A 13,209-nucleotide genomic window follows, 5' to 3' on the forward strand; every position below is an offset into this window, starting at 1 on the left:
AGCCAAGCTCCATATGAGACCGAAAAACATGTGTGGATCGCAACCACCTACCTTATGCCAAAGAAGCCAAGACATGGTGATAGCTTCGAGTGTCCATCCACTCCCCCATTTCAGACGAACCATGTACCTCTTTACTTCTGGGACCAATTAAGCCACCAGAACCACTTTCCCAATCTTTTCTCTCTTTCAGTCTCATATGGTAACAGGCTTTAAAAGTCATGGACTCACAGTCCAAACTTCGGACCATTGCCAGTTTGACAATTTTCTTCATCAACCAGTCGGGCTTACATTCTAGGGTCTCACACGGGACCCGATTGTGCGGAAGCGGCGCGGCGATAGCCAGGGCATCGAAGGTTACTCTGACTTGCATGGGATTGTACCTGCCAAACCGACATGAAGCAAGCCATGGAGTTGGAAGGTGCTTGGTCCAGGCGGCAGTGACTAATGCTAGTAGGTTGTGCCACAAGTGCCTTACAAAGGCTTAGCTCCTACCTCTTTTACTGCCTCGTCTGACATTGTGTGAGAAAGAACGCGGGCATTTACGGCAAGTACCTGCAGCTAGAGGGCACCTTTGACCTCCGAGTCTGTCGCTTTGAGTGTCTGCAGTTCGGGCAGTCGACAACGGCAGTCGCCAGTAACCACTGCACTGCGATACCACGGCACGAGCACGGGACACGACCTGGACCGCGACTGCGTTCCTTTACAAGTAACTCCTTCGCCTTTGGTCTTCCATCCCCTTCACCCATCCCATTCACCTGTCAACCGTTTGGCACTCATCCCACCCGGGCCCACTCTTAACCTTTCTTTGCCCCCGCCGTTCCCTTTCCCGCTAATCTTTTTGTCTCCAAAACATCCTCAAAACAACTTGCACCCCCATCTCTCGCGAGCAGTCGAAAACCCTTATTCCCTTTTGGCCATCCCGGCACCGCTGTATTTTCAACACAGTATCACCACATCATCAGCATTACCCTACTTTCTTCCCCTCCTTTGGCGCCCTTGACAGCGACAAGCTCACCATGAATAACCACTATCCTCCCCCAAACGGGCATGGTAGAAACGGCCAACCAGACCGTCGCTCCTCTTCAAACGGCTATGACGGTAGCGGCCATCAAGACCAACCTCCCTTGGATGGGCATGCTATCTCTGCCCCGCAGGACGATCTGGATTTCTACGTGTCACATCACTTTCAGACCAACCTCAACCAGTATAACGCCTTGCACGACAACCTAAACGAAGGTCTGAGCCTCTTACTGAATGTTAACCGCGACCAAAGAGACAAAATCCAACAACAGGAGCAGAGGATTAACTCCCTGTCTTCGAAAGCCGACCTGTTCAAACGATTTAGTGAGGACTTTGAATGTCGGGTTCACGAGCTGGAAGCAGAGAACCGTGACCTGAAAGCACGGAACCAGCTTCTTATGAATGACGTATGCTCTTTGTCCTCATCCTTTCCATACACACTATACATCAGCTGACATAACGGCATCACGCAGAGATCCAACGCATTCGGCTGCCTAATCATTGATGGAGATGGTTCGTTGTTCAGAGACGACTACCTAGCCCTAGGGGAGGAGGGTGGCCGCGAGGCTGCCCATAAGCTCCATTCCGAGCTCAAGGCATACCTGGAGCTGGTCAATCCCAAAGACCATATCAAGGACATCGTGGCTAAGGTATTCATAAACGTCGAAGGTCTCAGCAGGGCGATGATGGAGTCCGGTATTATACATGAAGAAGACATGCTTACAAAGTTTGGTCGCGGCTTTTCCCAAGCTCAGCCATTCTTTGAGTTCATTGATGTCGGCCGCGGCAAGGAGAAGGCCGACCTCAAGGCCACTAGGCATTTCGAGTTCATGGTGCACCTGAAGCAATGCAAGCGTGTGATGCTGGCTGCGTGTCATGACAACGGGTACGCCACCTATCTCGAGGAGTACAGATGGGCATCGGACAAGATCACCCTCGTGGAGACGTCACCCGCGGTAAGCGGTGTCGCGAAATTGCACAAATATTTTGCTTTCCAGAAATTCCCAAACATTTTCCGCTCCGAGCTTCTCTTGACCAAAAGGCGCAGCCACCCGAGCCACCCCCTCAGCACCCCCTTCGGCCCCATTCAGGTACCTCCAAGCCCTCCGCCGACCTACGCAACAAAGGCCCAGGAGCCAGCTAGCGGCAAAAAGAATCAACCGGAAACCCCCTCTGGCATTCAAAAGCCAAATGGCGCTTGTCCCTCAGCAGGTCACTTGAAAGGAGCTCCTCCATCATCCGCTCCTGTGAAGAGGCCCAGTCAAACTCAAGCAGTCGAAAGCCTAGCACCCGCCTTGGCTGGCCCGCAGAACAGAGATCGACAATCAACAGATGACGACGGCTACCAAACAGTCGGCCGCCCTCGCAGAAGTACAGCCCATGCATACATCCAAGTGGGCCGGCACGCCAGCAGTAATGGTCCCGTTATCGGCAACTCGCGGAACCCACAGCGTAACAACGGGCTATTCTTCTACCTCAACACAAACAACCAGCGTATCGATTATCCCTTTTGCAGATCTCACGAAGCTCAAGGTCGCAAAGGCGTTGAAGACAGGACAAGCAAGTCCAATCGCAACCTTTGCAATGGCTACCACCTGATCCGTCGGTGCAGGCACGAGGCTGATAGTAGAAATGGCACTTGTGATTACGTCCATGAGGTCGATCCCCCCTTGACCTATGAGGAGAGGACGTATCTCTGGTACAAGGCGAGAAGCGTGGTTTGTAAGAATGGAAGTGGTTGCAAAGACGATTATTGCCTTGCCGGACATCATTGTGCCTGGGGAAAGGACTGTCGTTATAAAAGCGACTGCTGGTTCAAGCACACGCATGGCATGGATCTCGTGAGTACTCTGCTTTCCCCTCTCGAACATCCCAAAAACCGATCACTGACCAGATATGTATGACTATAGGAGCGGGCATTCATTGTCTACGAGGGCGATCCCATCCCGAAGCCGTATAGCAAGGCCTAGTTATCTAATGCCGGGGCATAAGCGTGGCGAACAAAGGAGGTAGGCCAACCGAACTTCGAAGGCATGACGGTCTTGAGTTGAACCACTTGACATCAACAACGGCGATTGGAGGACAACCAGGTTGAGGCAAACGAGGCACAACAAGGCGGGCGAGAGACACTGGAACAGTGTCGGTTGAACTTACAGAAGGTGTGAATAGTTCGTTGCTATTTGGGTTCAGGTACAGGGTGCACATCCACGTCTACGCATGAGATACACAGAGGATGTTTGGCCGGTTACATTGAGGCATGGGATATAATGGTTCGAATTGAGATTGGCTGGAACATGGAAGAATACCGTCAGCGAATGAGTAGCAAAGCTATTCGACGAGTTACAGAGCGAATTTCTCATACAGATAGGGACGAAAGACATGTTTAGTCTTCAGTCACAATCCAAGTAGGTTGATAGCATTGAAGAATTGGTTTATTTCAAGTAGGAGACATCTTTCCAACATGATTCTGACAAGAGACCACAACCTACCTAAGCCAACAAGCCCAAAACAGAACCCCAGCCACGACTATCTTCATCGACATCACTCCTCCCAACCCAAGCCGCGCCGACACACCACCACTGCTCTCCATACCAGCCTGCCACGTCTTAGCAACACCACTCTCCGTGATATTCCCCTCCCTCAAGATACAGCTCTCCATCAGACTACCCGCTACCAATCCCGAGTTTCTTATCCTTCTTCCATCCTCCTCCTTCCAAGTCCTTTCATCCGGAGTTTTATCATTCGATGCTTCTTCTTGATCATGTTCAAAAAGAAACTCATCGGGAATAAAACACCATAGCGCGCAACCGTCTGGGCCGCCGACGTGGACTTTGTTGTCGGGTTTGAGGTTGCAGCAAGCCGTCATGCCCGTTAGACTTTGGTTCCAGTTGGGGATGGCGAAGATGCTGGCGTCTCGTAGGCGGTTGTTAGGGTCTGGTTCCGAGTCTAGAATTGTTGAGAGGTTGGGGGTTTGGTTGTGGTTGCAGGTTGTGGTTGTGACGGGAATGGTGGGAATGGTGGGAATGGTGGGAATGGTGGTGATGATGGCCTTGGACGAGGCGGAGGCGGCGCGGATGGCCAGGAGAGCGGCGGGTGATTGCTGGGAGGACATGGTGGTTTAATCTGGATAGAGGTACCGAAGGTAGGTAGCTAGGGTAGGAAGAGTTGAATAGCGGGAGTCGAGTCGATGTGAGGAAGTTTAATGGGGAAAAAAAAGTACCTCAGAGATATGAAGGGGCAGGAACATCTCTTCATAAAGTACAACCTATCTTCCACCATGCCTGTCTATCACACACTCACCCGGTCGGTTAGCAGACGGCAAACTCAGCCAAGCTATCGGGTTTTTGCCCAGCCCAACGCCAACGGCCCAACGTTTGTGTATGCGTGAGATTTTAGAGCCGTGGAAACAAGTCTCTCGCTATGAATGGGTGCGGTAGCGACGAGCGGTTACATCGGTATGCCCAGAAATGCAAAGACCTTTTCTTGATAATGGCACTCACTAACACTGCCTTCCGCGATATCACGTCTTGGGCTCTTGGCGCACGACATCCCCACGGTGGGCAGTAACGACGTTGCTCCTTCCCTAAGGTACCTCGATGGACATGGAGACAGGTCTGGAGGAGAGAAAGGAAAATGTTCAGTGACCTGCCAGAGTACTTGTTCAAAAAGATTATAAAAACCGCAACAATAGAACCTACACATTACCTCCAAGTACCTAACCAAGCAACCCCAAAACCACCACGCTCCAAATCGCCGTCCCCACCACCATCTTCAAAGACACCTTCCCATCGAATACCGATAACGCCGCCGCAGCACCCCCCTCCTTAATCTGCCCAACAGCAATATACGGCCCCGTCAAATTCCCCTTATCCTTCACACACTGCCTCATAGCCGACGACACCACGGCGCGATCCCACCTCTTGCCGTTCGTCGTCGTCGTCGTCCCGTCCTTCTCAACTTTTTCTTTTTGTTCGAAGAGGAAAACGTCCGGAATCAAACACCACAGCGCGCACCCGTCCGGTCCCCCCATGCGCACCTCGTTGTCGGGCTTGAGGTTGCAGCACGCCGTCATGCCTGCGAGCGATTCGTCCCAGCGCGGCATGGCCCACACGGAGCGGGACATTGGGAGGCCTTCGATTTGCGGGAGGTCGACTACCATTGCTTCGTGGTTGCAGGTTGTAGTTGGGGATGGGGGGGTTGTGAGGGTCGAAGAGGAGGGAGTGCCGCGGGCCGCTATCAGGGCTGGGGACGTGGATGTGGATAGGGTTGTTGGTGGTGGAGGTGGATGTGACATTTTGATGGCTGTCGCGGTGCGGGAGTTGTGAGGTGATTGATGTGTTGCGGGCTGCGGTGGGTGGTCGTCCGAGGTACCGCTGGTTTCTGTGTCTCGTGTATTGTTGGCTTTGACTGTTTCCTTCGTAGGACTTGGAGATGGGTAAAGGTATAGTAGGTGGAGATGATGGCTGGGCGCACTGTCAGTCAGTTATACATTGACAAAAAAGGTAGATAGGTAGGCAGAAAGGGTAGATTACCGTCTGGTTTATTTTATAGAGAAACACACAGTGTCTTGGTTCAATGCCGAAGCTGATTGGCAAGTAGTTCGGGGTAGTTATCTTTTAGATGCTTGCAGTTTTGGCAAGACAGGCTGACGCCGGTCGGTGTGAAGAAGACGGAGTGAAACGCCTAGACGTGTACCAATGATGAAAGAGGAAGGCGGTTGAGGGACTCGAACCTGGCTTCTCCACATTCGTGCTAAACCACCACAATTGTCATGTTGTTTTTGGTCTCTGTTGGTAAGTGAAACATGGGTGATTGTCGATCAGGAGCGGACCCTATTCCGTCCGATATTACCTTCTTTGCCGGAACTGCTGTCACGAGTCCCCTTTTCCTATGTCGAGTGTGAGGCTGGGAGGACGAGACCGTTGTTGCCAAGAGGCTGAATAGTGGATTGCAGCGCTGGCAAGCGCCACTGTCATGAAAAAGAGAGAATGCCCCCAAAGCCAATCATACTGGCCGTTTCTTTAGGCGACCCGACATCTTGGGACCTAGCACATTTAGGGGTCGCGGCGACGGAGATCGAACGCAGGCAAGGCAGGTCTTATGGGTACGGCTGGCATTTCCCCGTACCTATAGGAGTAATGCGTTGGTCTGGTCTGAGTAGCGAATGCCACCTCTGCTGATCACTTGCCTGGGCGGTCAGTCTAGACGTTCAGGACCGTCCAGCCTCATACCTCACACAACCAAACTAGAACAACTGATCATCACTGAGCTTTATAGCGTCTTAAACAAAGAAACCAAGGTCTTGAGGTTTGTCCGTTGAAACCTGTTGGAACAATGTCTTTTTCAGACGACTAATGAGAGAAGTAGGAGAAGAACAGGCTCTTAGCGATGCGTAATGCTGCCCCAGCAATACGGAAGGGACGTCTGGATGTGGTTACGACCATACAAGACGCTGCATGGTAGGGTTTCTTCTTGGTGAATGCTTCTGCACGCGAAGGTGGGTGCAACATTGCGGTCCTTCACGAAGGCCTCGCACTGATCACGGATCGTAGCCCCTGCTCCTGTGGAATACGCCTGCCAGTCATGGCCATCAACGCTGCAGATCTGCGGCCCGTTCCCCAAGCCCTCCCGCCTTTTTTGGTTTTTTTTTGGAGTCATCTATACCCTGGGGTCGTGCTCTCGTCTGGGGATGGAGACTATGATCTTGGTGGAATCCATCGACCCGTGGAGAGACGGATGAGGCTCCTTGCACAACGCGCAGAACGCACAGTGCTCTTGGTTTTTCAACAGGGAAAAGACCATGATACAGCCTCCATTGGTTGACGATATGCAACCTCTTTGCAAGCGGTATCCATATCCTACAGGTGGTTGTTGCTTGCCAAGGGGGCGTTGTTCCTGTTGAGGATACGGAGATGCGGTCCAGAGTCTCACCTCCCGCGTCGGATGGACCCAAAACAGCAAGCCGTGACAGTCCAGTCCTGGAGGCGGATGCCAAGTACCAGTTGGTAACGTGAAGTTGGACAAGTCAAGACTGTTTGGTATGGCTGCAATCCACGTCAGTACGGGCTTCAAGGAGGAAAGAGGACACGCGACGCGAAGGGATAAAAGGCCACCGGGCGCCGACACAAACTGGTACTTGTCCTCCAACATCCTCTCACATCCATCCGTTTCTGTCTATTACACCCACAATTGTCCGCCTCCATTTACCTCGACCTAGCAGAAACCATGAAGTTTCTTCAACTCATCTTGGTCACCACACCAGTGGCACTAGCATCTCCCTTATCCGGTACGGGCATCCCGCGCGACACCTCTGGGACTCAGCAAGTCAACATCGATCTCCAGGTCAACAAGGTCACCTCGGAGTCTACCATCGAGGTCTAGAATGAAGACCATACTCAACTGTTGACCCAATCTTGCTCCAAGTCTCTCGCACTCAAGACGGGTCGAACCAGCAAGAGTCCTATTGCCTTTGATGTCGACCAAGATGGATTCGGAACCCTCACCTTTGACGACAAAACCTATACCATTAGCGGGAACCCCGAGGTCTCTGGCGGTATTGACTGCGGTAGTATCGTCAGCGACACCGAGACTCTGATCAGCTGCATTGTGCCGGGAGTCTCACCGGACGTGTTGCGACTCAACACCATCAGCCTTGCTCAAAAAAGCAAGCTGCCAAGCTGCCAAGCTGCTTCCCTGACGGCGGGCCTCTCGAGGTTGCCGAGGTGGCGCGAGCTGCTCAGGAAGGCCGGCGGGTTATTCCTCTTGCCGAGACTATGCGTACATGGCAGCAACTGGATTTGGAAGAGGCTGGTGCTGCCGGTATCGGGGGCAATGAGACGGTCGCGGACACGGACGACAAGGAAGCACTTTCGGAGCGTCAGTACAACCCTTGTTCACAGTGGACGCCGACCACGATCAGGGAAGGCGATGGAGATCCTCATCAGACGGCCAAGCACATTCAGGTAACGGTAAGTCTGGTCCATGTTTCCAACCTGTATCTAGTGTACCCAATCTTGAACAGAGCTGACGCAGAACCTGGACTGGGAATAGAAACCCATGGATTGCACAAACGGAGAGTGCAGCATCGGCCATGTGCAAGTCAAGTCACAGACGGTCCGGTTCACGGCGGGGGCCAAGGTATCGCAGTGGATCAGCGCCGGGTTCCGCGTCGAGAAGTCGACGACGACTGGCGAGATCAACATCTGCCACGCGGAGCACGACTGGGTGGCGGCGTGGATGAAGGTGGGCAGGACGTCGTACCGGGTGCGCAACGGCCTGTTCAACGCGTGCACCGGCACCAAGCCGCACGGCCCCGTCTTCACCATCACGTCGCCCAACAGCAACAGCCGCGGCGGCAACCCCTATTGTGTCCGCGGGAAGCGGTACGTTCGGAATGTGGGTGATAGCTGGGATGAGGCTCCGAAGCCCGGTCTGCCTTGAGTCTGTAGGTCGGCTGGGGCGGTTGACGGGCTTGGCCAGTTAGTTATCAAACTTGGGTGTGGTAGACGGGAACAAGACCGGACGGTAACAGTGGATGACTTTCATCCGAGGACCCGAGTGTTTCGGGCACTTGTATATGCTTTCTGTCGTGCCCAACTAGAGGTAGGATCTTGCTCAGCCGTGGTTTCCTCCTCTTTGAATGCACCCCTTCCTGCTGGTCATCGTCGTGATGGCCTCTTTACACGTACACGTACGCGCCTTTTCTGGCGGCTCGCCCACTGGGCGATTCGATTTTAAGTGTTGGGCCGCGTTTACGCTATGGGCAACACATGATTTACACTGGCAATAGGCCTCGGTTTGCCCTCGGATTAATGGTTTTGGTGGACAATTAGGGCACTGCTCTTAATTTTGTATGCTAGACTCACCGGTGCGGCACGTCTCATGCCCTACGGGAGGCGGAAGTAGACGTTAAAAATAACAACAACAACAACAAAAGTACGCGCCTTTTGACGGTGACTGCCGTTCCGGTGGTGCTTAGTTCTCTGTGCTGGACCTTCTGTGCCGGTACTCTGTTGCGAGGTGTTGGGGTAGACTGTTAACGCAATGGCGCTAACAATTCAGTGCCGCCATCAGTGTGTTGAACCTTCGTATCTTCAAAGTCCCAACATGCCAACAATAATGGGACTGAAAATAGCAAAGAACTCGGATTGGTAGTTTCACTTTGACTTTCAACCTCGAGTGCACGTTGAAGAGGTTCGACCTGGCTGTCTGGTCATAGTTAGGCAGAACTTTCTTTCAGCGGTTGAACTAACACTTACACATCAGACGAATAGTGCCGGCGCCCCACAGCGGGATGAAAAAACCCCACGGTGCCCATCGTTCCTGACCGGAGCGGGTCCGGAGTGTGCCGGACCCCACAGAGCGTTACTAATTGGGATATTAAAAGATAAGATAAGCTTTCTTCAAATGCTTATCCTGCCTATCAAGCTTATCTCGATGGAGGCGTCATTCGCAATTCCCAATGGCCACTGGACTTTTTGTCCCTTTTTCCAAGACTTTGGTCGTGGGGAATTCCAAGCAAATAGCATCGGAAGAGAATCAAACACTCCGATCTACGGGAGGAAAGAGAGCCTCAATTCGGCAGGACTTCCGATGCCACACAGGAAGCAGGGCAGACCGAGATGAGGGTGAGAATTTTCTTCTCTGGCAAGCTCTCCCCTCCAGAGGCAGGTCCTCTCTGCTCTTCTCTCTCTGTCCCTCTCGACCTTGACGGCCCCCATCCTTGAAGGATCACTGATTCTCACGCCCACGGCTAAGACAATTGCGGACGCGTCACCACCAAGTCAAGACTTGATACTACGACGTTGCGCTTCTCGCGACAACTTCCTTTGACTTATCGGCTCACTCGCTGGTAAACGTTTAGCCCCAGCCGTTTTACGTAATCGAGGAATCACTCATCTACGATCCCGGCGGCCGGCGAGCAGCGTGGGACGAAGAGATATATAACACGGCTACAACACCCGACGACATCTTTCTCGATAACTTCACCCCCAAGTTCACCACTGTGATCGTCACCATCACCACCGTCGCCGACCGGACTTCACGACCGATCGACCATCACCATGGGCCGCCTCAGACTCCCCAATGTCCGGCTCCCGCCACTCCTCTCCTACATCCCCCGCCCGGCCCTCCACCTCATTGCCCTTCTCATCTTCATCAACTGCCTCGTCTGGGCCGGCGTCGGCATAACCCTGCATTACTTCCCCAAGATGATCTCTCCCGCTGTCCTCTCCTATACCTTGGGACTACGCCACGCCCTCGACGCCGATCACATCTCCGCCATCGACTTAATGACGCGCCGCTTGATCGCCACCGGCCAGAAGCCCGTAGCCGTCGGCACCTTCTTCAGCCTGGGGCATAGCACGATTGTCATCATCACTTGCATCGTCGTCGCTGCCACGAGCGGCGCGTTGAGGGACAAGTTTGATAACTTTCAGAGGGTGGGCGGGATCATTGGCACTTCTGTGTCTGCGGCGTTTCTTATTGTGCTGGGCGTGGGCAACGCGTGGGTGCTGTACAAGTTGGTCAAGCGATTGCGGGTTGTGCTCAGAGAGCAGAGGGAACGAAGGAGGAGGATGGATGACGGGGAGGATCTGAGAGCGGAAGAGGAGCAGGAGGCGATGAATAACTTGCAGTTGGAAGGGGCTGGGTTCCTGGCGAGAGTGTTCAGGAGGGTGTTTGCCATCGTGGATCGGCCCTGGAAAATGTACCCGCTTGGAGTACTCTTTGGACTGGGGTTCGATACCAGCTCCGAGATTGCCTTGTTGGGCATTGCGAGCATTCAGGCCGTGCAGGGGACGAGTATCTGGTTGATTTTGATTTTCCCGATATTGTTTACCGGTGAGTTTCGCACTTTGGGAGTTTGAGAAGGAAGAGAGATGATTGCTAACGAGACCCCACAACAGCCGGCATGTGTATGCTCGACACCACCGACGGCGCCCTCATGATGGCCTTGTACACGTCCAAGGCCTTCTCGAGAGACGTGGTCGCCATCCTGTACTACTCGATTGTCCTTACCGGGATCACAGTCGTTGTGTCGGCCTTCATCGGCGTCATCCAGATCCTGTCGCTTGCCTACAACGTGGCCGAGCCGACAGGCCGGTTCTGGGATGGAGTCGAAGCGATAGGCGATCACTACGACGTTATTGGAGGCTGCATCTGTGGCTTGTTTGTCGTTGTCGGTCTGGCGTCGGTGCTCATCTATCGCCCCTGGAGGAAGAAGATGGAGGACCGGATGGACGCAAGGAGCATATTGGATGTGGAAAGCCCGGTCACGTCGCCCGCTGCTATCGAGGATGGTGGTGCCATCAGCCCGTATGCCGATAGCCCGGTGGTTACGCCCTTGGAGCGGGTGCCGGAGCGGATTGTTTGAAGGGCCGGCGGGAATGAAGGGAGTCTTGGCGAGAAGCGCGACGAATATGAAGCAATTGGATATTTGACGATCTTCACGATTAGATACCGGCCGCATTCGGGACCGGACTGGCAATAAACGACATGTGCATCTACGGGCATTTTCCTTCATCAAGCCTACTGCCATCAACATGGATGACCCCGAGATCCTCAGCTGCACGTTTGCAACCGCGATGGCGACATTCAATCTCCCCCTCAAAGTGGCGACACGAAGACGCAAAGCGGGTAACACCCGGGGAATTCGTTGGTAGTGCTCGCACGAGGGAGACATGGAAAGCCCACCATGATGCCCTGCCTAGCTGGTATACGAGTCCAGGTTCCACGACATCGCACTCCATGAAACGCTTCCTTTCCTCGCAATTCCAGATTGGGTTCATGTCGTGATGGGCATTGCCAGCCAGTCATCCCGCGAGATTGCCGCACATTGGGAAGGGTCTCACCTGGTGTTTCGGTGACACGACATGCGCAAAATGTTTTACACTGCCGTTCCGATCCTACCACAGTGTTGCCATTGTTGTCACTATTCGGCGACTAATTCGCCTACGAGACTACCTCCACCCATACCCAAGCACGCCCTGTCCTTGTCACAACCCAGGCAGCCACAACCTCGTGGCACTCATGTCTCACAAGCTCACAAGGAGAAGAAAACAACGCCGTCAACAAACTCTCTTCACTTTCCTTCCCGGTGCTGTGCTCGGGATGCTGCATCTTGCTAACATCCTGTAATCTGCCTAGGGCAGTTCGCCTAGGTACTCCAGGGCACTCCAGGCTAGCTGCACATAACATGTGTAACCACCTCGGGTCCATCCGGTATAATGAAGTATGAAGTATGAAGTACCCCGCTTGGCTGGCTGCCGGGTTTTCGACGGGTCGGCGGGTGCGCCTGTTCTCGTCCGGTAATTGTTTCTTTCCGCCTTGCCGTCCGGTTATCGTTTCTTCTAGAAGGGTGTCATTTCCTCTTCCCGAAAGGCGCGAGGCGCTGCGCAATGCGAGACATCGTGAATGTGGCCTTCGGCACCGGGACTGATGGTGCGTGGTATTGGTGGCGACGTGGCGTAGAACTCGGGCGTAGAAGGGATAGGGAAGGGAGGAAGGAAAGAGAAGATCAAAATACCTTCCATAGGCGCTGCCGGACAAGCCATGTCTCGGGTTCACGACTCCTCTTTCCTCTCCGTGCCCACATGTCCACAACAACAAACCGAGAGAGGAATTCTCGCGCGACCGGACGTCCCTTTAACTCACGCAGCAATGATCCTGATCATGTCTCTTCTGAACCCCTCCACACTTCAAGCAGACCCAACAGAATGCTGAGTCAGAACCTTAATATGCATCCCGCCCCTCCATCAGTCCCATCCAGCCCCTGCCTGTCTTAACATCGTTCAACCCGAAGGACTTCGCGTGGTGTCTGGAATGCCTAGTCCCTTGTTTTTGCCTGCCCTGGTGTTGAGAATTGAAGTGATATTAACTCATGAACACAACACCAAATATTGCAAACCACAGCGTCAACACAACATTGACCATTGATGTTGATGTTGAACACCGTGATTGATTCCCCTGGGGCCTGGATACGACAAACTTTGTGCGTTCGGGCGGGACTCCGGGATCAACAAAGGAGACAGAGCACCGCATGAGACGACGGATAGGCAAAGTAACATACCTCAACAGTCAAGTCAACGTCCTCGAGGGATCGTTACATTCTGCCCGATGCAATATGAGCTCTTGCCGCTCGCAAGTGCGTCGGATTATGGATAGATGATGATGAAATGCGAGGCAAATTGG

General features: G+C 53.4%; 5 protein-coding genes across 5 annotated transcripts; 3 read left to right on the forward strand and 2 right to left on the reverse strand.

Annotated features, from left to right (window-relative positions):
- The first annotated feature begins 279 nt into the window (after window positions 1–279).
- On the forward strand, window positions 280–3,036 carry SMAC4_07988 (uncharacterized protein). The gene is made up of 3 exons (XM_066090722.1): window positions 280–1,427; window positions 1,494–2,861; window positions 2,931–3,036. Exons 1-3 carry the CDS (start codon window positions 1,017–1,019, stop codon window positions 2,988–2,990), a joined length of 1,839 nt encoding a protein of 612 aa, XP_065946725.1. The 5' UTR covers window positions 280–1,016; the 3' UTR covers window positions 2,991–3,036.
- Window positions 3,037–3,505: 469 nt separating this feature from the next.
- SMAC4_07989 (uncharacterized protein) lies at window positions 3,506–4,132 on the reverse strand (the record flags this gene model as incomplete). Its single annotated transcript, XM_003348179.1, has 1 exon — window positions 3,506–4,132. One exon carries the CDS (start codon window positions 4,130–4,132, stop codon window positions 3,506–3,508), a length of 627 nt encoding a protein of 208 aa, XP_003348227.1.
- Window positions 4,133–4,735: 603 nt separating this feature from the next.
- SMAC4_07990 (uncharacterized protein) lies at window positions 4,736–5,314 on the reverse strand (the record flags this gene model as incomplete). The annotated part of the gene is made up of 1 exon (XM_003348180.2): window positions 4,736–5,314. One exon carries the CDS (start codon window positions 5,312–5,314, stop codon window positions 4,736–4,738), a length of 579 nt encoding a protein of 192 aa, XP_003348228.2.
- Window positions 5,315–7,793: 2,479 nt separating this feature from the next.
- SMAC4_07991 (uncharacterized protein) lies at window positions 7,794–8,460 on the forward strand (the record flags this gene model as incomplete). The annotated part of the gene is made up of 2 exons (XM_066090723.1): window positions 7,794–7,988; window positions 8,071–8,460. 2 exons carry the CDS (start codon window positions 7,794–7,796, stop codon window positions 8,458–8,460), a joined length of 585 nt encoding a protein of 194 aa, XP_065946726.1.
- A 1,066-nt stretch (window positions 8,461–9,526) lies between these two features.
- Window positions 9,527–12,726, forward strand: SMAC4_07992 (uncharacterized protein). Its single transcript, XM_003348182.2, has 2 exons — window positions 9,527–10,860; window positions 10,926–12,726. The coding sequence occupies exons 1-2, from the start codon at window positions 10,083–10,085 to the stop codon at window positions 11,390–11,392; spliced, it is 1,245 nt and encodes a 414-aa protein (XP_003348230.1). The 5' UTR covers window positions 9,527–10,082; the 3' UTR covers window positions 11,393–12,726.
- The last annotated feature ends 483 nt before the right edge of the window (window positions 12,727–13,209 follow it).

This window comes from Sordaria macrospora, chromosome 4 (assembly GCF_033870435.1).
Source record: "Sordaria macrospora chromosome 4, complete sequence".
Classification (NCBI taxonomy): Eukaryota; Fungi; Ascomycota; class Sordariomycetes; order Sordariales; family Sordariaceae; genus Sordaria; species Sordaria macrospora.